At 47.0% G+C, this 25035-nt stretch overlaps 1 protein-coding gene across 1 annotated transcript in view; it reads right to left on the minus strand.

Moving 5' to 3' along the window:
* TMTC1 (transmembrane O-mannosyltransferase targeting cadherins 1) overlaps nucleotides 1–25035 on the minus strand; it is a 1779343-nt gene that overhangs the window by 46891 nt on the left and 1707417 nt on the right. The window contains exon 18 of the mRNA XM_069628531.1: nucleotides 9704–9826. Coding sequence (XP_069484632.1) covers nucleotides 9704–9826 — 123 coding nt within the window. The remainder of the gene's footprint in view (nucleotides 1–9703; nucleotides 9827–25035) is intronic.

Raw genomic sequence — 25035 nt, forward strand, 5'->3', positions numbered from 1 at the left:
AGCATGGTTTCAACGTTGCCCACTGTATATTTTACAAAAGTGATGGAACTAGGCATGGCTTTTAACCATGCACATTGGAATTTTTGAACACTAACCGATCACTAACTATGGCCTTTGGTGCTGGACAGTGACCCCAGAATTTGTCATGGCCAAGACCACAGCCTAAATTGTTATTAAGGTAATCAAAATGTTCATGAGCTAACTTATAAATGATGTTATGACTAATTCCATTATTGATTTAATCAGTTGTATACAATGTAATTAGTGCTGTCATCAGTGATGTGATTTGTAATGTCATCAGTGTTCTCATACAAGTAATTAGTGATGTGATCTGTGATGTCATCATTGTGATTATAGACTGTGCAACAGGGGGCGCGAAGTTAAGGTGGCTTTAGCTGGACTTTAGGGAATTTGTTGCATAACGTTCTCACCTTAATGTCCCTTCTTTCATTGAACTTCAAGGGTTTTGTTATTCCATAGATTTTTAGAACGCTTCCAGACCACCACCATGGACTTCCGCCATGGTCAGTGGGCACAGCCTTTGCCTGTGCCCACTATACATTTTATAATGCAACCAGACCACTAGCCACGGCCTTTGGCCACGGCTGGTGGGCACAACTGAACATTACCAAACCAATAGCCAAGGCCTTTGGCCTTGGCCGGTGGGCACGGCCACCCTGTATTTTAAAACACTTGCAGCCTATCAATCACAAACCGATTTTGTCCTGTTTTGACAGTGGTATTGTTATGTATAAAATATTGCAGGCTTTGAGAACTCACAATGCTTTTAGGCAATGTGCATTGAGATTAAATTATTTGCCATGGACCACACACTTTGGTTAAGCAGCGTGCTCCAAGCCCTTTATATTATGGCCGGTCTCTTGGTGACTGTTGTAATACATTGCACAACCAAACTAACTACATTTAAGCAGCATGGAAACAGGAAATAAATGACTGGCAGCAATAATAACATATGCCAATGTACTTTCTGCATCCATTGCGAAAATCAAAACCTGGCACCCATGAATATACGCACAGTAAGTTAATATATATCATAAAGTGAAATATACAAATGTACTTCAATTGACCTTCTCCTTAGAAGAAAGTGCGCATGACAAAATAGCACTGGAGTTTTAAAAAAAGTAATGAACACCAGAAAAATAACCTGAGAGAGGAAACCTTCCAATAGATATGCTGGCAGAGTATAAAAGGTGCTCACCTTTTAAACCAAGCAATCTGTAGCGAAATATTCGATGGAAAACAAAATCCCAAAACAAAACAAGTGTTTGTGGTTTTATAGGTAAGGGTCTGCACTGGGAACAAGATAACCTGAGTAAAATCCTGGTAGCCAAATACTTGAGCAAGTTGGCCAACCTCAAATAACCCAAGAGGTTGCATCCGCCCTCTAAAAAAAGTTACGCTGTCCACTCACATGCGAAAAGTAGCCACAATTAGGGGGAGATAACTGCACCACTGTCCAGGATTGTAAACTCTCTTGCCGCATCGTGGGCAAATACGCATGACTTACTTGCCCTCTCTTAGCTTTCAACAATACTCTATAAAGCTAACTTGAAAAGTGCACATACAATAGCGTCACTCAAATATATAAATCCTTATAGAACTATGTTAGGCAAAAAGTGTACAATTGTGGCATTATTCCCCCCCATCTTGACTGTGAAACTACAAACCCCAGAATGCAATTCAGCAAAAGGCAAAAAAATTGTCTCTGAGTGCAACACTTTCAAGGACTGACAGTAGCACAGTTTTAAAAAAAAGAGTGCATGCCGTGTGTTATGAGATATTTAAAACTACGAAAACACAATCCCCTCAGGACTGAGGACTGTCTCCCTTCCATACAGTAATCGGGGCAGACATGCTAGGAGGAGATCATCTTTGGACTGCTGGAGCTTACTGCAGCTGGGACCTAGAGTAGCACCCCTGCCACTCTTCCTTTTTGTATGCATATCTAACTGGAGACTGGGGCTCCATAGGGGCTGCACTGGGGCTGCACATGCCTGACTTTGGAATGCCATACTGAGGGTAACTCCCCCCAACCCCCAGTGGGGCTGCTATCGAAAAATGGTGGGGAATTGCCTCTTGGCTGGCTCTACACTACAGTTACCAGAATCCCCTGCTGCCACACCCTGGTAGTTACGAGAGGGAGTCAACTCTGAACAACTGAATCATATCAGCCTCCCTGAAGATTGATGTGGCATGAAAGAGCGCTAGGAGGAGAACATCTTTGGACTGTTGGAGCTTACTGCAGCTGGGACCCAAAGTTGCGCCCCTCCCACTCTTCTTTTTAACTGCACATGAAACTGGAGACTGGGACTCCAGAGGGGCTACACCGGGCTACACATGCCTGACTTTGGATTGACACACTGTTGGTGACCACCCCCTCCTCCCCGAGGGCTGAAATTGGAGAGAGTTGGATCCTGGCTGGCTCTACACTACAGATACCAGAATTCCTTGCTGCTACAGACTGGTACTTCCCAGCGGGACTCAACCCTAACACCTGAAACCAATCAGCCTCCCTGATGATTGCTGAGGCATGAAAGCATGTTAGGAGGAGAAGATCTTTGGGCTGTTGAGCAGATTGCAGCTGGGACCCAGAGTTGCGCCCCTACCACCCCTCTTTTTGCTTTCCCACACATACATTTATATATATAGAATGTGATAATACAGCAAAAGGTGTTTCAAGGCGCAACAAGACAAAAGGGGGTGGGAGGGACACTGGGATGAAGAAAAACAAAATGGTCCTACTAGGCCTTGAGTCATTTGGATCGTGCAAGTGAAGTAACAAGGAGTGCCTGGAAGTGAAGAGGGCAATAAAACAAAGAACGCAAAGAAAACAAAAATAACAAAATAAGAAATATACCCGAGGAGACCAGCAATGACCTTACAGATAATTGTGGAGCAATAAATGACACTGGGAAGAACAAAGTGTCATCACAACCTCCTCCAGCTGTAACAATGCTCGGCAAACCCAAACCTTCCAAGCAATCCCAACTCTCTTCCGTTTTCCCTCTGAAAGGATGCTCTAAACCTTCAATTAACAACCCAAAAGTGAAGATCGATAGCAAGTTGAAACTCAAAACACTTCCTTTGACATCGAAGGATCCTGAGAATATTTTATGCTCTACGTCCACCACAGAGATGGAACAAATGGTTGACAACGAAGTGAGTGGGAATGGCAACCGAAATTCTGAGAGACAATCTAACACTGATGGAATTAGTGAACAGAAAGATTTGTAATATTTACACTAACAAATGCCGTAATATAAAATGAAGCCTCAAAATCAAAGACAACCAAAACATGGTATCCTACCCATGTACAAACAGGAGATCGATATGGCCATGCTGCGACACGGTGTGGAAAAAAGGACTGATGGTCTGGAATCTGCCATATCGGCGTCAATTTGGACCACCTTCTTTTTAGATAAATATCAATTACCTCTGAGATTTTGTAATAAATCTTCTAGCTATGTACCACCTTTTACAGCTTTGTCCTGCCCATGGTCAGAAAAAGACATAGAATTGGTGATAGTAAGAATGAAATACTCGAAAGCCCCAGGACCAGATGGGATCCGTGCATGTGTGATGAAACAAGATCCCGGTTTTTGGGCCTATGTGTGTAAAATAAAATATAACATCTTTAAATCTCAAAAGATACCACTATCATGGAACACCGTTATAGTAGTCCCAATATGGAAAAAAGGCAGACATGACGATCCAGTGAGCTACAGGGCCATTGCATTACTAGATACATCTGAGAAGATATTCTCTATTCTTATCATCAAAGAATTAGAAATCCACATGAAATGAAACGTATAAATAAGCTTTCAAGGTTTCAAGTGGGATTCTGTCATGCAATGGGTACTCCCTTGAAAGCCACTATTTTAGCTCATCTGTTGGCAAAATCAAGAAATGGCAAATGCGGCCCGATTTACATGGCATATCTGGACCTAACGCCTGCCTTTGATACAGTAATCCGCACCCAGCTGTGGTCCAAACTAGCTACCATGGGATTTAACCCTGTTCTTCTCCATATGTTGGTTCTGTTACACGAAAACACCCACGTGCACGTTCGTATCAACAATCAGGGAACTCTGACCGTTGCTATTGCCACCTTTATCGGAGTCAGACAAGGATGCAACCTAGCAGCCTCTCTGTTTAACGCATACTTGTGTGACATGGGCAGCATATGGCAGTGGAAAGTAGTCTATCCTGCTTGCCTTGGTAACATGAAAATACAGTGATTTGCATTTGCAGACGACATCTTACTGTTTGACTTAACACCTTTTGGTCTGCAAACCAAATTAGAACTTTTTGCATCATATGCGCATCTACACAATCTGAAGGCAAACACAGCGAAATCCAAAATCATCATATTTAACAACTATAGGAAGAAACTTGTATATAAATGGTCGCTGGATGGTTCTCGAATAGAACGAGCCCCTTCCGTTAAGTATCTTGGATATAATCTATGCAGCATTGCGACAAAAACTATGTAGAAATCTATGATTAAAGACAAGATCAAATCATTATGTTCGCAAATGAAAATCATATATAATAGATATTGTGAATATTGTATGACTCCACTATTTGAGTATTATACTCTAAAAGTGGAAGCTGTGGTCCTGTACAGTCTGGACATGTGCCTTCTGAAAATTGGTCCTGAGTTAAACCAGGCCCAAGCCTCTATGTAGAAAAAAACTCTGAGGCTCTCCAACTCAATTCCTTGTGCAGTGCTGCGGCTCGAGTTTGGATTAATATCGTTCGCATCCCTCTTCAATTGGAGGCGTCTCAATAATTTTTCTAAAATGTTGGACCCTCCGCAGAATTCCCTGTCTGAGAATGTATCCATCATGATAGTAGTAAAACATCCAAACTCCATCAAAAGATATCATGAAGAAATGTTAGTTCCATTGGACAGCATTAATGTGACGACTGATGACCTTCGGATGCGTCCCATATACGTAAAAAAAAAGCTCTTTGAATATGATTGGATAATTACCATTGAGACCATCCAAAAGCTTAAACTGTACATGTAAATTGCACAGTTTCTTACCAAATGTACTCCTAGATCAAGATATCTGAACAATTTCCGGGCAAAATGGGCCACGACATGTATTTACGCTTCAAACTAAACCAGTTTCCTACTAATGAAAAAATACACTCTTGGTGCAAAGAGCCGAAAGAGGTGAAATTTGGTGGATGTCGGTTTTGTGCAAATTAAACTACTAAGGAGAAACTAACACATCTCACAGTACACTGTAAGTACTTTGATACTTATCGCAACTCCATTTTTGGGGAGGCGAATGATAGTTCTACGCTGTGCGGGAGGGAATGGTTGTGGATTCGATATATGTGGGGGACAAATGTCACTCTGGTCCTAGCTTTGATACGGCTACTGTATGTTATTGATGTAGAACTACAGCAAAGGTTATCTGCGCTCAGTGGATCGCGGTGAATACATTCTGTAACTTGCATGCCTCACTATTTCTGTAGAAAAGTAGAAGGGGAAAATCTTGTCACAGACAAATGGATATGGCTTTTTTTTTTACTGCATGTGCCTAATTAAGAACTTAGTTGGGTACGATGAAGCTAATGGATACTTATGAAGATTCAATCTCCCTCTAGTAAACTCATGATATTAGATGGAAAATTAGATGGAAAAGTGGAGGATGATGGGTCCCTCTGTCAATAATTAGTAATTAGTACCCTCGGTAATTGAATCTCTATATTTGTGGGGTGATTACATGAATAATTGTTGGGTTAATTTGAGGTACACAATGGACATTGTATCCCATTGCATGGACATAGAATTGAATCTCTGTCTGTGGGGTGAATACATGAATAATTGTTGGTTTATCTTGACATACATAATGGACATTGTTTGTATCCCAATGTATGGACATAGCGATGAATTGTATTTGGTATTATAACAAATATTAATACTAATTGTTTCTGTGAAACAGTGGAATTCGATAAGAGATGCTTCTATGTATTGTAAATATATAATTATTATTTTTCCTTTTTTTAATGAACACTTGATATAGTAAGAAATATTGCAAAAATGTAAATTAAAGATATTGTTGTAAAGGTTTGTTAAATTAACTAAAGACAACAAAGTAAAAATAATAAAAAAAATTCAAAAAAGAAGTGCGGGGAGAGGGGGTCAGGGGTCGTGCCAGACAGGGTGGAAAAGGGCCCATGGGTTAGCCAAGAGCTAAGGGCAGGCAAGGTCGACAAGGGCCAGGGGAATGTAGAGTGGGCCAGGAGAAGAAGGACCACATGCTAAGTGCGAGTGTCGGGTCTAGATGGGCTCAATGGGGTGCAGGCACAGCGAGGCTAGTGCAGGGGTGGGAGCCCAGAAGGTCAAGTGCAGGTTGAAGGGGGGGGGTCAGGTGAGACTAGGTGCCGGGTAGAATAGTCGAGGAGGGCCTGGTACCCTGTAAGAATAAGAAGGAACCAGGCAACCAAAAAGCAGAGGGGGGCATTATTAGGGGAAGGGCGAGAGAAGGAGGAAGAGAAAAGGAGGGTCTTGAGAAGCTTCCGCTACTTAAGGAGATCCGGCTCGAGTCTGAGAGGGGCATCAAGGCCATTCCAGAGTGAAGCACATGCGGAAGAGCGAGATCTACCCAATCCCGGCCCCCAACTATCTGCTTGGATAATCGTCTGATCTGCAGAGAGTTGGAGCTAGAAGACCAAAGAGCTGTAGGAAGGAGGTGTTTAGGGAGAGAGATTGGATGCAGTGGGGTCCAAGGCCCCAGAAAGCCTTGGGGATGATGCAGTGGGTATTGAACTTGATCCTCACAGCAACCAAGAGCCAGTGGAGAGATTTTAAGACTGGAGAGATGTGGTCCCTGGGCTTGAGGCCAAGGATAAGTCTTGCAGTCCTATTCTGGATTAGTTGAAGGCGTAGAAGGGATGACTTAGGCAGATTGAGGAAGAGGCTGGTGCAGTAGTCTAGCCTAGAGAGGTCAAGAGCTCTAGAGACATTGAGTTTCTGGGGGAAAGGGAGGAAAGGGAGAATGCCTCTGAGAAGGTGCAGCTGGAAATGGGCCTTCTTGGCAAGGTGCTTGATGTGAGGAGAGAAGGATAAAGAGGAGTCGAGGATGACACCAAGGTTTTTACCTCACAAGAGGGTGAGGGGAGGGGGCCCATGGAGTGCGGCCAGAGAGTAGGAGTGGGTTGGGGTCCCAATGAGAAGGATCTCAGTCTCATCAGCATTAAGGCAGAGTTTGTTAGCAGCACACCATGTCTGAAAAGCAGTCAGAAAGTCGGGAATGAGAGAGGAAGAAGAGGAGGCAGTGGAGGGAAGCTTGAAGGATAGCTGTGTGTCGTCAGCATAGCACTGGAAGTGAGGAGAGAAGGCAGAGATCAAATGGGCTAGAGGGACAAGGTAGATGTTGAAGAGCCACATGGGCAGATAGAACCCTGAGGAATGCTGCATGTGGATAGTTTGATGAAGGAGAGAAAAGGGCCCAGTTGAACGTGGGATGGTCGGTCAGAGAGGAAGGAGGTCAACCAGTCCAGTGCTAGGAAGTACCTAGAAAGACTAAGTCAACTGAGGATAGAGCCCTGAGGGACGCCGCAGGTTGAGAGTGGGATGGAGGAGAGAAAAGTGCCCAGTGAACCTCTGATGGTCAGTCAGAGAGGAAGGAGGTCAGCCAGTGCAGTGCCAGGTCTGTGATGCCGAGGGTATCATGGAGCCAGTTTGTAAGGGTGATATGATTGACCATATCAAAGGCAGATGAAAGGTCAAGAAGGATGAGAATGGAGGGAGAGTTGGAATCAAGATTTGAGAGCAAGTCTTCACAGGTGTTCAGGAACGCTGTTTCCGTGCCTCTGGATGCTCTGAAGCAAGACTGGTGGTTGTGGATGCAACCAACAGATTCAGTGTGGAGTATCAGCTGGGAGATGACCAGCATCTCCAAGAGTTTGCCCAGGAAGGGGGTAATGGAGATAGAGCGGTAGTTAGCCAGGCATGTGGGGTCGGCAGAAGGCTTTTTAAGGAAAGGGTGCACAAGGGAGTGCTTGAGGAGTGGAGAGAAGGAGCCAGTGGCAAAGGAGTGATTGAAAAAATCAGCCAGATTTTGAATAGTTCTGCTGTGTTGTTAGTGGCCCCAGAGATGCAGGCTTGGATATAGGCCCTCTTCTTCCAGCGGAGGGAGAGTTTGTATTGCCTTTGAAGCAGGCGGTAGGAGGCCAGTTTGTCAGAGGATATGCTTGAAGTCTACCACATCCGCTCACAAGCTCTGCACTTGTGTTTTAGAGAAGCTAGATCAGAATCATACCAGGTGTTGCGCTTGGAGGCAAAGCCCATGCGGATCCACATGGCAGGGGCAATGATGTCCAGAGTGTTGGAGATGGCGAGGTGAAGGATAGCAAGGGCTGTGTCAGTATGAGAGGGCTGTGTCAGTTTGAGAGTCAGTGGCCGGAGTGGGAGGGGGAATGAAAGTGGCAGCAAAAGCAGTGACTGACTTCATCGGTCGAATGATGGAGAAGGAGACTGGCAGTGTGGGCGGAGGCTTAGCCGGAGACCCAAGAGATGAAGGTGAGAGGACAGTGGGACCCAAGAGATCCAGGTGAGTGGACAGGAGAGTATGATTCGACCAGGAGAGAGTAGTAGGGAGTGGGTTGGAGATGGGGATGTCTGCTGAGATGAGAGCAACCAAGGTGTGCCTGGCAGAGTCTGCCGGACCGGAGGGAAGAATGGTGAGGGAAAGAGAGTCACAGAGGCTGCGGTAGAGTCCAGAGGCAGCATCAGAGGAGTCAAGGTGAATGTTGAAGTCTCAGAGGAAGAGAAGCGTGGAGGTAGAGGCCAGGACAGAAGAGGTGAGTTCAGACCACTACTAGAGGTAGCGGGAGACCGGACCAAGGGTCCTGTAGATGGTGACAAAAGTCAGTGCGAGGATAGGAGAGACACTAAGCCTGCAGACGAGGTATTCGAACGAAGAGTAGGACTGAGTGGTTTATGATAATAGCAGGGACCCATTCAGGGAAGATCAGGGCCACTCTGCCTCCAGAATGGTTAGGCCTGGGCTTAGAGAGGATCTTGTAGCCCTCAGGGAGGATTGTGTCTAAGGTAATGACAGCGCTGGCCGTGAAGCACGTCTCGTGAGAGCGAGGATGCTAAGGTCGAAGTCTTCAAGGAGGTGGCAGATGTCAGAGGAGTGTTTAATGGCAGAGCAAGAGTTGAGGGTAGCTAAGTGGAGCTGGTAGCCACCTTTTGAAGGTCTTCCGAAGAGGGGTACAGGAATGTGGTACGCCCGTTGGTGGTGCCACATCAAATAGGAGGAGGTTGGACTGACTAGTTGATTTGAAACTCTGGCTGATTTTGCTTTGGTATTTGCTGAATCTACTACTATACTGATATTTTTCTAGAAAACCCTTTTTCGCGCTTGCTAACCCTCAAGTCAGATTGTAATTCTGTCCACCAAATGGTAAATGCCACCTGGAAGGGAATTGCAAGAAGCGATCCCAACCCATGCAGTGTTTTGAGGCTAAGGTGCCGTATTCAGTTCTCTGAGTCTGCTCACACCATAGATCCTTTGCCAAATAGTATAGTGTCACCATACCCTGTTCACCCTGCGCCAACCTCTAACTTTGTGTAATAGTGTTGCTACGCTACATCAATCAAGTTACCAACTCAATTACTGAGGAAATAGCACTTGTTATTGAAGATTTGACGTACCTGGAAAGCCTCCTCCAGAAGGTTCTGCTCCCGGAGCTGGTTGCCTTTACTGAAATAAAGCTCAGATATGACTTTTGGATCCTTTGGTTTCAGCTGAAGAGCATTATCAATAGCTGTGATTGCCTGTGGAGAGGAACAGACATATGTGAACTCGAGCGTGTAACACTATGTTAAAAAAGCAGCATTCGAATTCAACTGCGAACCCAAGGAAGACCTCAACATCCTGTCACAAATGATCAGACGTGTTGAAGAAATCTGAACCAAAAGGTGTATTTACTATTGTATCTTGCTTTGTTTCACATTTCTGTACCATGAACTCCTTCCTCCCTCCCTTCCTCCTTTCCCTCGCTTCCCTCCATTCCTTCCCTTCCCTCCATTCCCTTCCTTCCTTGCTTTGTTCATATGATTTACTTACTAATTTGTTTAAAAAGACTTGGATAGTGATGCTTTCAAACTTCTGCCTTTTTCATTTTTCTTTTCACACTATTTTCTCTAATAATTAATTGAAAGCACTGGAAGGCGTGATCAACGCTATTATCACACAGGCAACATTTGTTTTAGGTGTTAAAGTGTACATACTTTCGTATGCAGGCAAAACCCCATGCATGGTTAAACAGAGCATATTATATCACAGAAATAAGTAATAACGTGAGCATTTTTCCACCCCGCGTAATAGTGCTGTACAAATGTTGGTCTGCTTGGCTATAGATCAGGTGCCATATAACATAGTAAACATATTGCAAAGGTGGATTGAATTTATCAGTGAGTGATACAGTTATTTGTATACTGCCGAATTCAAACTGTATTAGGAATATAACTTATTTAGGCATTAATGCGATGCATTATTAACAACACATTTTAATTCAGCCACAAGATGGCGGTAAAGGCTTGGTAATCAAAATCTCGACATTTGTTTTGTTATTTCTCGGCCAAGACGTGATTCTTTCTACAGAATTTCAATGCAAAAATAAACTCCTTAGGGTAGCTTACAGTGGAAGAGTGCAGCCAAGTAGCAGATCACTCGATAATCACACACACACACAAACGTGTAATATGCACCAAACATTCCAAAATAATTGTTTTGTGCCATTATTGCCCAGTTTCCATTTTTACAGGTAGTCCCAAAAGTGTGCTATTTAACAGAAACTCCCATGAATATTTGTCTGCACGCATAACGGGAAAACAATGTAACCAAATATCAGCCAACTTTGAAGGCAAATCCTGCTTAGCTTAATTTGCAGACTCCTTGAGGTCTGGTGCATTTTGGTTCAGCAGTGTTCCTAAAAAAAAGATCTGAAACTAGCGTTCTAGTGTGCGCATGCAACATTTGTATGCCCCAAAATTGCAACTTTGTGTTTTCATAACAAACTTCAAGACAGGACAAAAAAGAAAGACGCCATTTTGTAGACTCTTTGCTGCTGATTGCGATCAGTGTGGCTGAAGACCGATCCCTGCGGTAGGCCATGCCCCAATTGCACTACTTGTAGCACGCGGTTGGTAGAAGAGGTGAGGAGGGAGACCAGGAGGAAGGTAGAATGAACTATGGGCAGTGCTCTAAGTGGGGTAAGAAATTGAGGGGGGGACCTCATTTTGGGGGCGTGGCTTGCGGGAGGGGCGTGGCCTAAAAAGTACACAAACCATAGTAAGGTACGCACATAAATATAAATGCTTACCTTTATGTATTTGTTTGCGTGCCTTACTATGGTTTGTGTACTTCAAGATGGCTTGAAAAGAACACAAACCATACTAAGGTATGCACACACATATATATCATTTATAAACACTAGAAAGTGTGCCTAATATCTTCACTGTGCTAAAGTTGAATCTAGAAAATGTGCCTAATAGCGCAACTGTGGTATTGATTAACTTAGAAATTGTGCCTAAATGTACGCCCCCTGTCCTGCTCTCGTGCTTGATCACAGGCGCTTTACTGATAATCACCATATCAAACTACTAAGCTTACTCTGCCCTATACACCATCATCATTCAACTAGTACACAGCTGTACTATGACACATTCGGTCTAGCTGTTCTCATAATTAACATGACCCCACAAACTCCACATCATCCTAATAAAACACACAGCTACCTGAACACATTCCGGCTAGCTTAAGCATCCCTTCAGGCCTAACGCAGCCAGAATTCAGTCTGGGTGTCCACCCTCCAGACTGAACACATCCAACTGATTTCCTCAGCACCACACCTACCGCTTAGAAGCAGCTTTCATGCAACAACCACACCAGCTGCACACATATCCGGTGCGCCCACGCACCATACAACACTCTCTCTCTCTACTGATTGAACTGCGGTTCTCGAGGGCGTTCAACCTACCAGCGCTTTGAGATCATACCAATGATACATAGGGCGCTATATAAAAGGCAAGTAACATAACATATATTTGTGTTTTTACCTTACGGTTTGCTGTGTTTTTACCATATGGTTTTGCATACTTTTCATTTTACATGTACATTTACTTGTACATCTTAATTTTCAGTTGCTGGTGTGTGACGGCGGCGAATAACCCTACGATGTTGTGCCTGATGTGTGCTGTGTGCTGCTATGTGAGCAAACCTTGGCTCGTAGCTTTGTTTGTAGCGGTTTGTGGCACTCTATATAGGGTTGAGCCATGTAGTGAAATTGCTGGATAGACCAATCTGCTAGCTTCACCCCTCGCATAAGCGGTGATGAAGTTGTTTGCTAGTGTCAAGTGGTCGATTTCCACAGCTGTCAATGTTGACCTGCATGAGGTGCATCGCTGATGTCCCATTGGTCGATCCTTTATGATCCGGGAAGATCGCTCAGCAGGTTGCTCGCTCGCTGCTGCGATCTGTGTGTGATCTGCATGTCGCAGGTACAAATCCCGGCAAGGCCAACTCAGCCTATCAGCCTTGTGAGGTCGATAAATTAGTACCAATTTTAGTTGGGTGATAATTATATGTACACATGTTCTATGCAAATGGCGTTGGCGAAAGCTCTATATAAATAACACATCATTATCACATAATTATGCTCCTTTATCGGCTTGCCAAGTCGGCTTGGGATCGAGCTGTGCATTCCGGCGTGGCCTTCTTTCAGATAGCAATGTGGGGGTTTGATGATAGCGGCACAAGCACTAACAGCAATGTTCCTTTGTGCTCCGCGAAGGAGTGAGCTGTGCCGTGAAGTACATTTCTCCTCAGTTGATAACTGTGCTGTGGAGTTCCCGCTCCTTTCACCTAGAAGTGAGTTGTGCTGCAAAATACCTTTTCACCTCAGGTGCTTCTGTTCTGTGGACTCCCTACTTCTACCCCTGGGAGAGCAGTTGTGGCCCTCCCAATGAGAGCCTGAGCGGGGAGAAACTCACGCCAGCAGAAAAGTGGTTCTGTGATATTCAGGGATGACTCCAGGCCTTGCACTTTCTGGTAAGCCTTGCAAAATGAGCATGCAGTGTCCATGCACGGACTGGGGGTCTTTGTTGCGAGTGCCTATCATGTTTGATGGCGTCTTACATGACAGGTGCTGTATGGCATGGCATGAAGAGCTACATTGGCAGTCAGCGCATTGTTCATGTCATCCTGTGTTGCCACATCTGCAATCCCTGAGTGGCTCACCAAGTGGGTACCCTCCCAGAGTGTACTAAGCGGGCACCCAGTACTCTGCCGGTAGCAGGCAGGCCATGGGCTGTGCTGAGCGTGGGCTTCTCTTCCCGGGGTCAGGCTGGAGCATAAGACTGGCTCGGGCACCAATGAAAAGTGTCCCACAGTTGCAAATAGCAATTCATTCCTTTTGTGACAGACTGTTTGAATAGTAGCCATGGGGTCATTTTTCGGTCAAATGTGTTGAAAGTTCTGCATTTTAAAAGATATCCGTTCAAAACTGCTAGCCAAATAGTGAAGTAACTAATCAAATTGGCTGTCACATTCTGAGGTGCGTCCACAGTCTCAAGTCATGCATGCCCTCAACGTCAATCATGCACATGAGGAGACGGAGGCAAGGAGAGTTGTTCACACAAGTCTTTATTCGCCTTTCACATAACAGGAACGGACGTTCCTTAACTGATCCCTTCCCCTCCCCTTCCAACTGCCTCGTGTCCCTTCCCACGTGACATGGGTGAAGCCGATGCGGTTTCTTCGGGCAGTTCTGGTGACATGCACGGTGGAGCTTCTGAGCTGGAGTCCTCTTGATCTCCTTCATAGGGTGTGTCCCAATCTGATGGAGATTTTAGTGAGCTGTGGTTTGTAGCTGGTATAAGTACAGGCATTCTCCTGAAGTGTGAAGAGTTTCTTGTTATGGTCTTTTGGTTTCCGTCAGCAGCAACAAGAGAACCTTTTGTTCCCAATATGGTGAGGGGTTCTTTGTTGAATGCGGCCATGTTCATACGACTTTGCTTTTGTTTCACGATGACAACCTCTCCTGGTTCTAGATCATTTTCCTGTGCCCTTCGTTTCTGATCTGCAACTCTCTTCATGTCAGCCTTCTTGGAGGTGTCCTTTTGTCTCATCTCAGGATCTACTTTGTACTGGTCTTCTTCACAAGAAAGATGGGGCAGCCGAGTCCTTATGTTTCTTCCAAACATCACTTCTGACAGTGTTTTCCTCATGGTGCTGTGAGGGGTGTGTCTGTAGTCTCTCATTAGTTGGCATAGTAGTTTCTCCAGGGGCTCGCCTGTGATTCAAGCTATTTGAGTGTTGCGTTTAATGTTGCACATGAATCGCTCTACTGTGCCATTGACCTCAGGCCATAGTGGAGTAATTTTTCGATGGTGGAAGCCCATATACTGCGCAAATGTTTTAAAGTCTTGTCCGGTGAAAGGAGGCCCATTGTCCATCTTTAGAATTTTGGGGATGTCATGGGTGGCGAACATTCTATCTAACACAGGAATGGTGTGATAGGCTGCAGTAGATGGCACGATTTGTAGATCCGGGAAACGTGAGTACTCGTCAACCACTACAAGGATGTGTTCACCTCCTTCCAGTGGGCCATAGTGGTCCACGGCAATTTCCTCCCAGACTCCTTCCAGCAACTCCGTCACGTTGAGGGGTTCCGGTCTCGTGTGAGGTTTTACTACTGCACAGATGGGGCAGTTTTTGAGCAATTCCTCTACATGTGCGTCAAGTTGAGTGAACCACAGTTTTTGCCTCAGCATCCTTTTGGTGGATACTATCCCTCTGTGTCCTTCATGTGCCAGCTCAAGGACCTTTTGTTTTAGGCTGCAAGGGATTATTAGCTTGGTGCCTTTCCGCAGTAGACCGTCATCAGATTTCGCAAGCTCTTCGTTTACAGCCAGCAATCATGTGATGTCTTGACTTGCTTCTTCCCCCGCGCTTTCTTTGAGTTGTTTTGCGTGTTTCCAGGGGCCCGTTTCTAGGCATCTCATTATAATTTGAAGTCCTTGATCTGCATTGGATTCCCTTGCTATCTGTTCCACATCGAGGCATGGTGGTGTGTTCCCTTAAACCACATACCTGATGTATTGGTCTGCAATGGATGGTGTTGTCTTGCACTTTTTGTTTGGGTACCTTGACAGGAAATCTGCAGGATTGTGTTCCTTCCCTGGCCTGTGTATTATGTCATATTGGTAGTCTTGTAGTCTCAATGCCCAGCGTGCTATTCTTGGGGGCATCTTGGCCTGGGAGTTGCTGTATAGGAACAGTAGTGCCTGGTGGTCCGTGACAACTGTAAATGGCTTCCCATATAAAAACAAATGAAAATGTTCGCAAGCCCAGACTACTGCTAGACCTTCCTTCTCGGCTTGTGATTAGGCCTGTTCAGCTTTGGAGAGGCTCCGGCTTACATATTACACTATGTACTTAGCTTGTCCATCCTTGTCATTTAGTTGCGTCAAGATGGCCCCAAGACCTACAAGGCTTGCGTCTACTATTAGCTCTGTGTGCTTCCTGGGATCAAAGTAAGCCATGTTTTTAGCATCGGCGATGCGCTCCTTGATCGCTTGAAATGCTTCTTGGCACTCGTCAGACCATTTGAATTCTGAGTTGAGCTTATTGAGCGCTCTGAGTGGTGCACTGACGGATGCAAAGTCCTTAATGTATTGCGTGCAATAACTTGCCAAACCCAGAAATTATTGAAGGTCAGTGATGGAATTTGGTGATTCAGCACCTGAGAGGGCACTGACTTTCTCCGGGTCAGGTGTCATTCCCTTTTCTGAGAAAATGTGACAGAAAAACCGCAATGTCCTTTTCTGAAATTCACACTTCTCTTTATTTAGAGTGAGATGAGCTTCTTCCAGAGCCATGCAGACTCGCATGAGCATGTCGTCATGCTGTTCCTGAGTCTGACCAAATACCAATATGTCTTCACTGTAGTTCTGATAGTTGGGTACATCTTTGATCACAGTATGAATTTCGGACTGAAAAACTTCGGTGGCAGACGACACTCCAAAGCTGAGTCGTTTGTACCTATAGAGACCTAGATGAGAGGCAAATGTTTTTTTTTTTAAACAATTTTTATTATTTAAACAAACAACACATCAAACGTTACAACCTTTTAGGACGTCCATAAACAATATCAAAACAACTTGTTATACAGTGTTATTCTCCCCCCTCCCCCCTCCCTCCCCATAAACTCGAGCCGTCTCATTCATGCCATCTGCAAGAGAATTCTCAGGAATCTCAGTGCTTGATGACTCATCTGAGTCTTCCGTTTCATGATTGACCTGGTGGGGGTTGGCCAATGAGGTCACCAGATGCCTCCAGGCTATCAGGGGGCCCACTTCCTCCTCGCCCCCCCTGGTAACAGCTTCAAACCATACCACAGTTTCTGCCTCTGCCCACTTCAAGAGATCTGCCCACCATGTCTACACTCTGGGCCTATGGGCCGCTTTCCAACACATGGCAATTCTACGCTTGGCCAAGATGTAGGCCAGGTCCTTCATCTTGCTAATATGTTTTGAATTACGCGGCCTGGGAAAACTTCCAAGCATGCATGCCCAAGCAGACCTCACATCAAGCACCACTCCCCCGCTGGCCATTCTCGTCCTTATTTCTTCCCAGAATCTCCGCACTTCGGGGCAAGCCCAGAACATGTGCAGCAGCCCTGCCTCCTCCTCCCCACATCTGGGGCATTTCTGTATAGCCAAGCCTCCAAACCTGGCTATTCTGCCGGGGGTCAAATAGGCTCTGTGAGTGACATACAACTGGATCTGCTGGAGTCTTGCATTCCGGGACACCTTTTTGTGGTACCTTTGAGCTCTATCCCACTGTCCCTCTGTCATGGGTTCTCCTACCTCTTCCTCCCAATCATTCCTCAGTTGGAGCAGCTCCCTCCCCGCCTTCGCTCTCAGGAGCTCACATATCCTGGATATTTTGTGCCCCCCTCAGAGACATCATACATCATTTCCAGGGTGGCATCAGGTTCTCCCGCTAGCACCGTCTCAGGCCATCTTTCCCTCACCCGTTTCATGAGCCTGGTATAAGTAATTATATTGGCCTCTATGAACCCCAGTTTCCTCCTGCAGCCTCAGAAATTCCAGTGCCTACCCTTCCTGCCATATATATCTGAGGGTAGCCAGGCCCACCGGTTCCCAATATCGGCGGACCCCTTTAAACAGTTGGGTGTCGTCCCCGCATAGCACCGCCAGCGGGGCCTGCTGAGAAAGCGGGTCCGGGTTGCCCACAGTTCTCCATGCTCTGTGCTAGATTTCCCAGCCCACCTTCAGTAGTCTCCCTATCCCCGCCATTTTAGTTTTGTGCAGCCACACTGTCTCTTTCAGGAAGTATGGAGCTGAATCACTCTGCAAGAGCCTGGCCTCTGCCGATTCCTCTGCAGACAACCACCTAGCCACATACAACAGCTGTCCCGCCAAGTAATACAATTCAAAGTTAGACAGGTTAATGCCCCCCTTATCACGTGTTCTGCAATTTCCACAGGGCCACTCTATTCCTCGAGTTGCCCCATATGAAGCACCTGCACATGCTATGTAGTCTCACAAAAAAGCGTCTGGGAATCAGGTGCGGGACATTCAGAAAAAAAATGCAAGAGTCTGGGTAAAACCACCATTTTGAGCAGGGCCGCTCTTCCCATCATGGCTAGGGGTAAGCGAGACCAGAACGCCATGCTATTCCTAATTCCTTCAATTGCTTTCTCTGTATTATGTTTGTGCTCTGTCTCTGTCTTGTGGTAAATGTTTACACCCAGATACCTGAATGTCACGGGCTGCCAGGGTATCTGCAGGATGGGTAATCTCTCCAGAGGGGTGCCCTTATACCTTCCGATAGGGAACAAACTAGACTTCCCGGGGTTCACCGATATTCCCGAGAGGGTGGCATAGCGATCCATCACCTCCAGCACATATTGCAGGTTCTCCTCCGGGCAGCACAAATAGAGGAGCATATCATCTGCATACAGTGATATCAGGTGTGTGCCTCCTGTCGTGCTGATCCCCACCTCTCTGTATTGTTGCCGCAGGCAAATTGCCAGTGGTTCTAAGGCCAGGATATATAACATAGGCGACCAGGGGCATCCCTGTCTGGTCCCCCTACTGAGCTGCCATTTGTCTGAAATTATGTTTCCTGTTTTAACTCTCGCGATCGTGGAGCTATATAACACCTGGACCCATCTGATGTAACCTGGCCCTATCCCGTATCCTTTCAGGGTTGCCTTCAACCATGGCCACCGCACTGAATCAAAAGCTTTGACCGCGTCCAATGACATGATGGCCAGCTCGCCCGAGTCCCCCTCGGCTTGATCAATGATGTGGTGCAGCCTCCTATGGTTGTCTGTAATATTTCTACCGGGGACATAGCCTGTTTGGTCCGGGTGTATCAGTTTACCGATTACCCTCTTCAGTCTGTTGGCAAGCACTGCTGTGAGTATTTTGCTGTCTTGATTGAGCATAGACAGGGGCCTATAAGACCCACAATCCACATCCGGCTTGCCTGATTTAAGGAGTGGGACGATCACTGCCTCGCGGAGCAACGCCGGCAGTTCCCCCTGCTCATAGGCTTCATTAAACATGGCAAGCAGTGGCTGAAGTAGCTCCTGCTTATATGTTTTATAAAACTCACTGAGTAACCCATCCGACCCAGGCGCCTTACATGTGGGCAGATGTTGGATCACCATCTCCAATTCATCCAGGGTGATGGGGCCATCTAAATCTGCGCATTCTAGGTCATCTAAGGTGGGCAGCCCCATGTCCTCTATTGTTTCTTGTATCTCTTGACTCATTTCTTCTCCTACGTCCTCATATAGTTGTCTGTAGTACTTGAGGAACTCCTCGTTTACCCCTTCTTGGGTATTACAGATTTGACAATCCGCGTCCCTGACCTCTCTGATCACCGAGCGGGAGGTCTCATTTTTGTATAACCAAGCCAGTAATCTACCCGGCTTATCCCCCCCTGCATGTAGCCTCTCTATGTATTTCTTATAATTTAGCCCGCATAGTCTGTCCCAGAGTTCGCTACAGGCCAGCTGTAAATCCTTTATCTTGGCGCTGTCCTCTTGGGTGGTCCCCTCACTTTGTATCAGGGCTTCTAGCTCTCTTTCTGTTTCTTCCAGTTCCTGTTCAATGCCCCCTGGAGCCCTTTGGATTTTGATATGGCCACCCCTCGCACCACTACCTTAAATGCCTCCCATACTGTTCCCTCAGAGCGTACGCTACCCATGTTAATTTCAAAATATTCTTCAATGGCCTCCCGCAAGTCTTCCCGGAATCCCGCATCCTGTGGAGCCTCAGTTCTGAGCCTCCATGTCGGGATTCTCGCTCTGGGGGGTTGATGGCACCCCTCTACGACCAAACGTGAATGGTCAACAGCACCCGGGCCTTGTATTCCGCGCCCACCATCTCTCCCACTATCTTGGTTGCAGCAAACACATACTTCAACCTGGTATGCAGGTCATGTGGCGCCGCGTAATGCGAGTATTGCCTATCCATAGGGTGCAGTTGTCGCCACACATCCTCTAGGCGAGGTCCGTAAGCAGTGTCCTCAGCGCTTTGGCTGCTGGTGCCGGCTTTTCTGATTTGTCATCCGACCTGTCTACCCTGGGGTTCAAGGTGCAATTAAAGTCCCCTCCCCAGATCGTTGCACCACCCACTAGGGGGCTGATTTTACTGTATAGGGACCTGAAGTATGTCGCTGTGTCATGGTTAGGGGCGTACAGATTTATGATGTTCACTTCTCTATTCTCCAGGAGTCCCACCACCACCACCATTCTACCTTCTGGGTCTGTCACCGAGCTGAGCAGCTGAAAAGGCACGTGCGGTGCCACCCATGTAATCACCCCTCTTGCATACGCCGAGTAAGTGGCCCCTATGACATTACCCCTCCATTTTCTACTGACCACCTCCAACTTTTCCTTGGTGAAGTGGGTCTCTTGTAGCAAAGCTATATCGATCCGCATCCTCTTTAGGTACATCATCACCTTATTACGTTTTAGATAACTATTGAGGCCCCGCACATTCCAGGTCACGACCCTGAGATTACCCGATGCCATTAGTTTGGTGTTCTTCCTCTCTCCACTCCTGCTGATGTCTACCATGATGGCCTGTTTTACGACTCTTAACCCACCCAACCTTAACAACCCCCCCTTCTCAACCCTACCCCACTGCACACAACCACCCCCCTAACTCCCCTCCCAGCCCCAACAAATGCCCAGCTCCATCCCTGGATCTCAGGCCCACCTGTGTCTGGTCCTGTCCCGTGAACCGAAGACTAGGACCCCGCGGGGCATCACCGGACTAACAGTGACCTAACTAAGTGTAATGCTATGGGGTTCAAGGGATGCTTCCCAGGAGCTCCCTCTTGTCTAATTAGAAATATTTGCTGCTGGCGGATCCCATTAATCAATATTTCCTACAACACATTCCCCACAAGCCTCAATTAGTATTATATTCGAGTCCCAATGTCTTGTGCTATATGACCGGAGATGCCCCAGCTTTGTGCTACTTATCTTCCGCAGCTTCTGTCTGGATACCCGGTTCTTGGGGGCGACCCTGCATGTCCAGCCAGCCCATGGCCTCCTCTTGCGTTTCAGAAAACAGGGTTTTGTTCTTATGGAACACTTTCAGTTTAGCCGGATAAAGCAGCATATATCTGTGGCCAGCATCTCTCAACCTCCTTTTCACCGACCCAAAGTTCATCCTGCTGCGTTGCACATGCAAAGTGTAATCCGGGTACGCTGTGATTTTCGCTGGCCCTCTTTCGATCGTACCACCCTTCCGGAAGAATTCAAGTATCTTCTCTCGATCACAGTAATTTAGGATCTTTGCGATCAGCGGCCGTGGGGGGGATCCCGGGGGTGGTCTCCTTGTCAAGGCCCTGTGCGCTCTCTCAACTGCAAAGCCCTGGGTCAGTGCTCCGCCAGTTATTTCCTGCAAGAGCATGGATTCCACCCTTCCATTCCTTCTGGCAATCCTACTATACGGATGTTGTTGCGTCTCGCGCACCCTTCCGTCTCCTCTGCCCTGTTCTCCAGGTTGCCCACACGCTGCACCAGGGCATGCAATTCCGATCCGTGGGCAGTGCATGCTGCCGTGTTAGGGGCCATCTCCTTTTCCAAGGTTCCAGTGCGCTCTGCAAGCGTCCTCACGTCCTGCCTCAGCAAATTAACTTCTTCCTGGACCGCTCCAATCTTGAGGTCCAGTCCCTCTTTTAGCTCGTTCATCGCCAGGCCCAGCTTGGTCTCCCAGGCGATTTCCAGGTCCGCAATCGCTGCAAGCACCTCCTGAATCGTGCCCGGTGTGTCCGCTGCTACCGTGGTGGTGTCGTCTTTGCTTTTGCTCCCTTCCACCTCTGGGGACGTCTTAGCATAGGCGTCCAGCGTGGGCTGTTTGTTCTTGTGTTTGACAATTCTGGAAGTCATTGTTCCATGCTGTATAGGCTCAAGCCAGCTGAGCTGCCCCACTTGCGACAGCCAACCTAGCATCAGGCCCCTCTCAGTGCTCTGAGGCCACTTCAGCCTTATTCAGGTATGTCCATATCACTCCCCGTACTGCTAGAATGGACTGTGTCCTCCCACGCACCAGTTCCCGCGCAGTGTCACTCAGCCAGTCCCTGCCGAGGTTCTTCTAGCGGCCAGTGGTTAGGAGCCTCTCACATGTTGGGGGCCCGTGCTCACACACGCATTCCAGGGCTGGATGTGCTTCCTCTTGTCCCCGTTAGGTGCCGCCGTGGAGCCCAGCTGGGCGCAACCCTCGGGGCACACCAACCATATGCAGCGCTGTTTCTGAGAATGGGCTCCTGCCGTCACGCTGGCATGCTTTAATGTCTGCCCCTATACGTGGGGTAATAGGCTGTGGCAAGGGGCACCAAAGTGTGTGTCAGTGTTCAATGGCAGGGAGGCACCAGTGTTCTCTTGCACCCAGTCGGTGTTACTAGCCTCAAACTATTGAGAGCCCCCTCACGCTGCGGGGGGCCCGACATTGTACAATCCACTGGTGACTGTTTGTTTAGGGGCTGCCAGTATGAGCCACTCCTATAAACTGGGCTCTTCTGTGCCTCTGTATAATTCGTTGTGTGCTGTTGCTGCTCCTATCAATGTTGAGTTGGGCACTATGCAGACTAATTAGTCTCACCGGGCAGTGCCATCCGCCCATGTGTCTCTTCGGTCTTTTAGGGCCACTGCCGTGTCATATGGGAGTGCTGCCGACTGTGTCACAGGCTGCTACCACGATCTGTGCGTGTATCTTGTTCATGTCATGGAAAGAGCACTTGCATTCTCTGTTGTTCACTGAGGCCATCTGAGCACAGCAGCTCGTCCAGGAGAAATGTCGCCAGATACAAATGTATCTCTTTTGTGGCAATTACTCCAGTAACCTCGAGGTCCCGGGGCTTCTTCTAATCCTCTCGCTCGCCCTTACACATCGCACCTGTGCAACAAAGTATCTTCGTTCAGGCCCGGTTAACTCTGCGCGTCCGTTGTTTCCTCACCAGTTCATTCTGGAGGCTCATCAAGTCCACACACTGCCGCACTAGCCTTCAGTCCCCTAGGAGGTCTGCATTATGCTGATCCACGATGCGGGTGCTTATTATCCTTCACTGCCTGCAGCACTCCCGGTCGGCACCTCGTTTCGTGCTGGGCACTCCAGTTGTGAGATTTTCGGGTGTTTCAGTGTTTGGGCTTGCAGTCCTTCAGCAATGGTCCTTTGCCCCTTTGTTCTATGGCGTCTGCCATTTTCTCTCATCAACCTTCGGATCCCGGCAGTCTTTGACGGCGTCCCCAGTGTCAGCCTTGCCGTTTCGCAGATCCACAATATATATTCTTGTGCACGATAGCACCGCATCTGCTTTCCTCTGTTCTCAGTACAAATGTGTCCATTTATACGCAGGTTTCATCAGGATAATGTCCGGATCTGCGGGAGCTCTATAGAAAACACGTCCTCTTACATGGCTCCTTAGCCACGCCCCCCTAGGAGTGGCAAATGTTGTGATGCACCTGGACCTTTTGTTGAGCTCTAATTGATGGTACCCTTTGTTGAGGTCCAGCTTCGAAAAGATTGTGGCTCCGTTGAGTAGGAGTACCATATACGTGATTCGTGGAGCTTGGTGACATTCTCTCATGATGGCTTCATTTGGACGTCGCATTTCCACGCATATGAGGATGTCAGATGAGTCCCTTTTGGGAACAGGCACTATGGGTGACACCCATTGTGTGGGGCCTTCCGCCAGCTCAATGATATCAGCCTCTAGCAGTTTGACCAGCTCGTCTTCAACCTGTTTTTGTATGTTAATAGGGATTCCTCAGTAGTGTTGGGCCACTGGAGTGATGCTGGTGTTAATGTGCAGTTCTATTTGACGGTCTTTCAGCTTGCCCAGTCCTTTAAACAATGTGGGGAAAACCTGTTTGATACTTGCTGTGGGATCCAGGTACTTATGCACCATAAGTCTGTACAGGACATGGATTAGGCCCATTTCTATGGCTGCGTTGTAGATGAGGATGCATCCGCTCTCCGTGGCCGCTTCAAGGACATGCATGGATATATCTCGGGCGTGGTCTCAGTACTCGCATAACGCTGTGAAAAAACCTTTGCAGGTCAAGTGTGTTTTTGATCCATATGGAAAAATGAGTGCTCTAGCTGGCTGTAGCCTGGGGGCATTAGGTATGCTGTTGTGTACCTCCTCACTGATTACATTAACGGTGGCTCCAGTGTCTACCAAAAAATCTGCTGCCTTTTTGTTGACTTGGATTATCAGGGTCGGGCTGTTTTCCTTGGCCGTCGGGTTTCTCTTGGTTCTCCTTTGTGTCTCCCACTTTTCTTAGCGTTGTCCTCTGAGGAGGCATTGGACACACTGTCGGACTGTGATTGTTCTGTCAGGCATCTGACATATCTTCTGGGTCTTCTTCTCTGTCTTGATGATGCAGGCTTATTGTCTTTCCACTCGCTTGAGGGTCTTTTGTCCGTCTGTTCCTCTCGATGTTTCCGACGTGCGAGGTCGCTCTGGTGGTGTGACACAGGAGGTGGGCTTACGTGTCTCTGATCCCTGTCAGGTGTGTGCGTTCGTTTCTCACAACACCTCGCATTTTGCTACGATATATGAAACAGACTACTTTGTAATGATTTTCTCCTCCACATGCAGAGCATATCTGACCCATGGCAGGGCATTGTCCTTCGTGCGGATATTCATGTCCACATCTGTAACAGAATGGGTCATTGTTGCCTCTTGAAGCACTTTCCAATTTGTTTAGACTTTCGTGCTTCCCATGGGATATCTTGATTTCATCCAGTCCTTCTACCTGCGCTGCTAGTGCTGCATCTGATCGGGCTAGGCGTGAATTTCCTCCAGATTTCGTGGTTTTAGTAATAGTCGTTTCCTGAGATCAGCACTCATGCATTCAACTATTATTTGAGAGCGGAGAGCTTCTTCATTGGAATATTTGTTGAAGCCACAATGTTTCATCTTTACCCTGAGTCTCATTACAAAAGCGTCCATAGTTTCGCCTTTGGTATGTTTAGTGGTGTGAAAGACGTGTCTTTCATAGTCCACATTCGTGTGAGGTGTAAAATAGTCTGTGAGGGCTGTTTTCAGATTTGTGTGTCAGTGTCTCCTTCTAAGAGTTCGTCCAGTATGTCCCTCACATTTGAACCTATTGCATGGATTAATAAGCTATGTTTCTTTTCATCATCAAGCGGACCCACTGCTTTCAGGCAAACTTCAAAATCTCTTAACCATCTTTTCCATCGTGGCCTTAGAGTGCCAGTGTCACAGAGATCAGGCAGTTGAGCTAGTAGGCTGTCAGACATCTTTGTGGGTATTGCACGGGCAGGTGTAACTTGTACAGTTGTACTCATCAGTCATTTTATTTTGCCACTTGTGTGAAAATTGTGTTATCTTTGTCAGTCTTTCGGTCACGTGTTTCTTTTGCTATGCAAGTTGTTTGTGTGAAAAGAAGGCCTTCGTA

Source organism: Ambystoma mexicanum, chromosome 12 (assembly GCF_040938575.1).
Source record: "Ambystoma mexicanum isolate Mex_15411 chromosome 12, UKY_AmexF1_1, whole genome shotgun sequence".
Classification (NCBI taxonomy): domain Eukaryota; kingdom Metazoa; phylum Chordata; class Amphibia; order Caudata; family Ambystomatidae; genus Ambystoma; species Ambystoma mexicanum.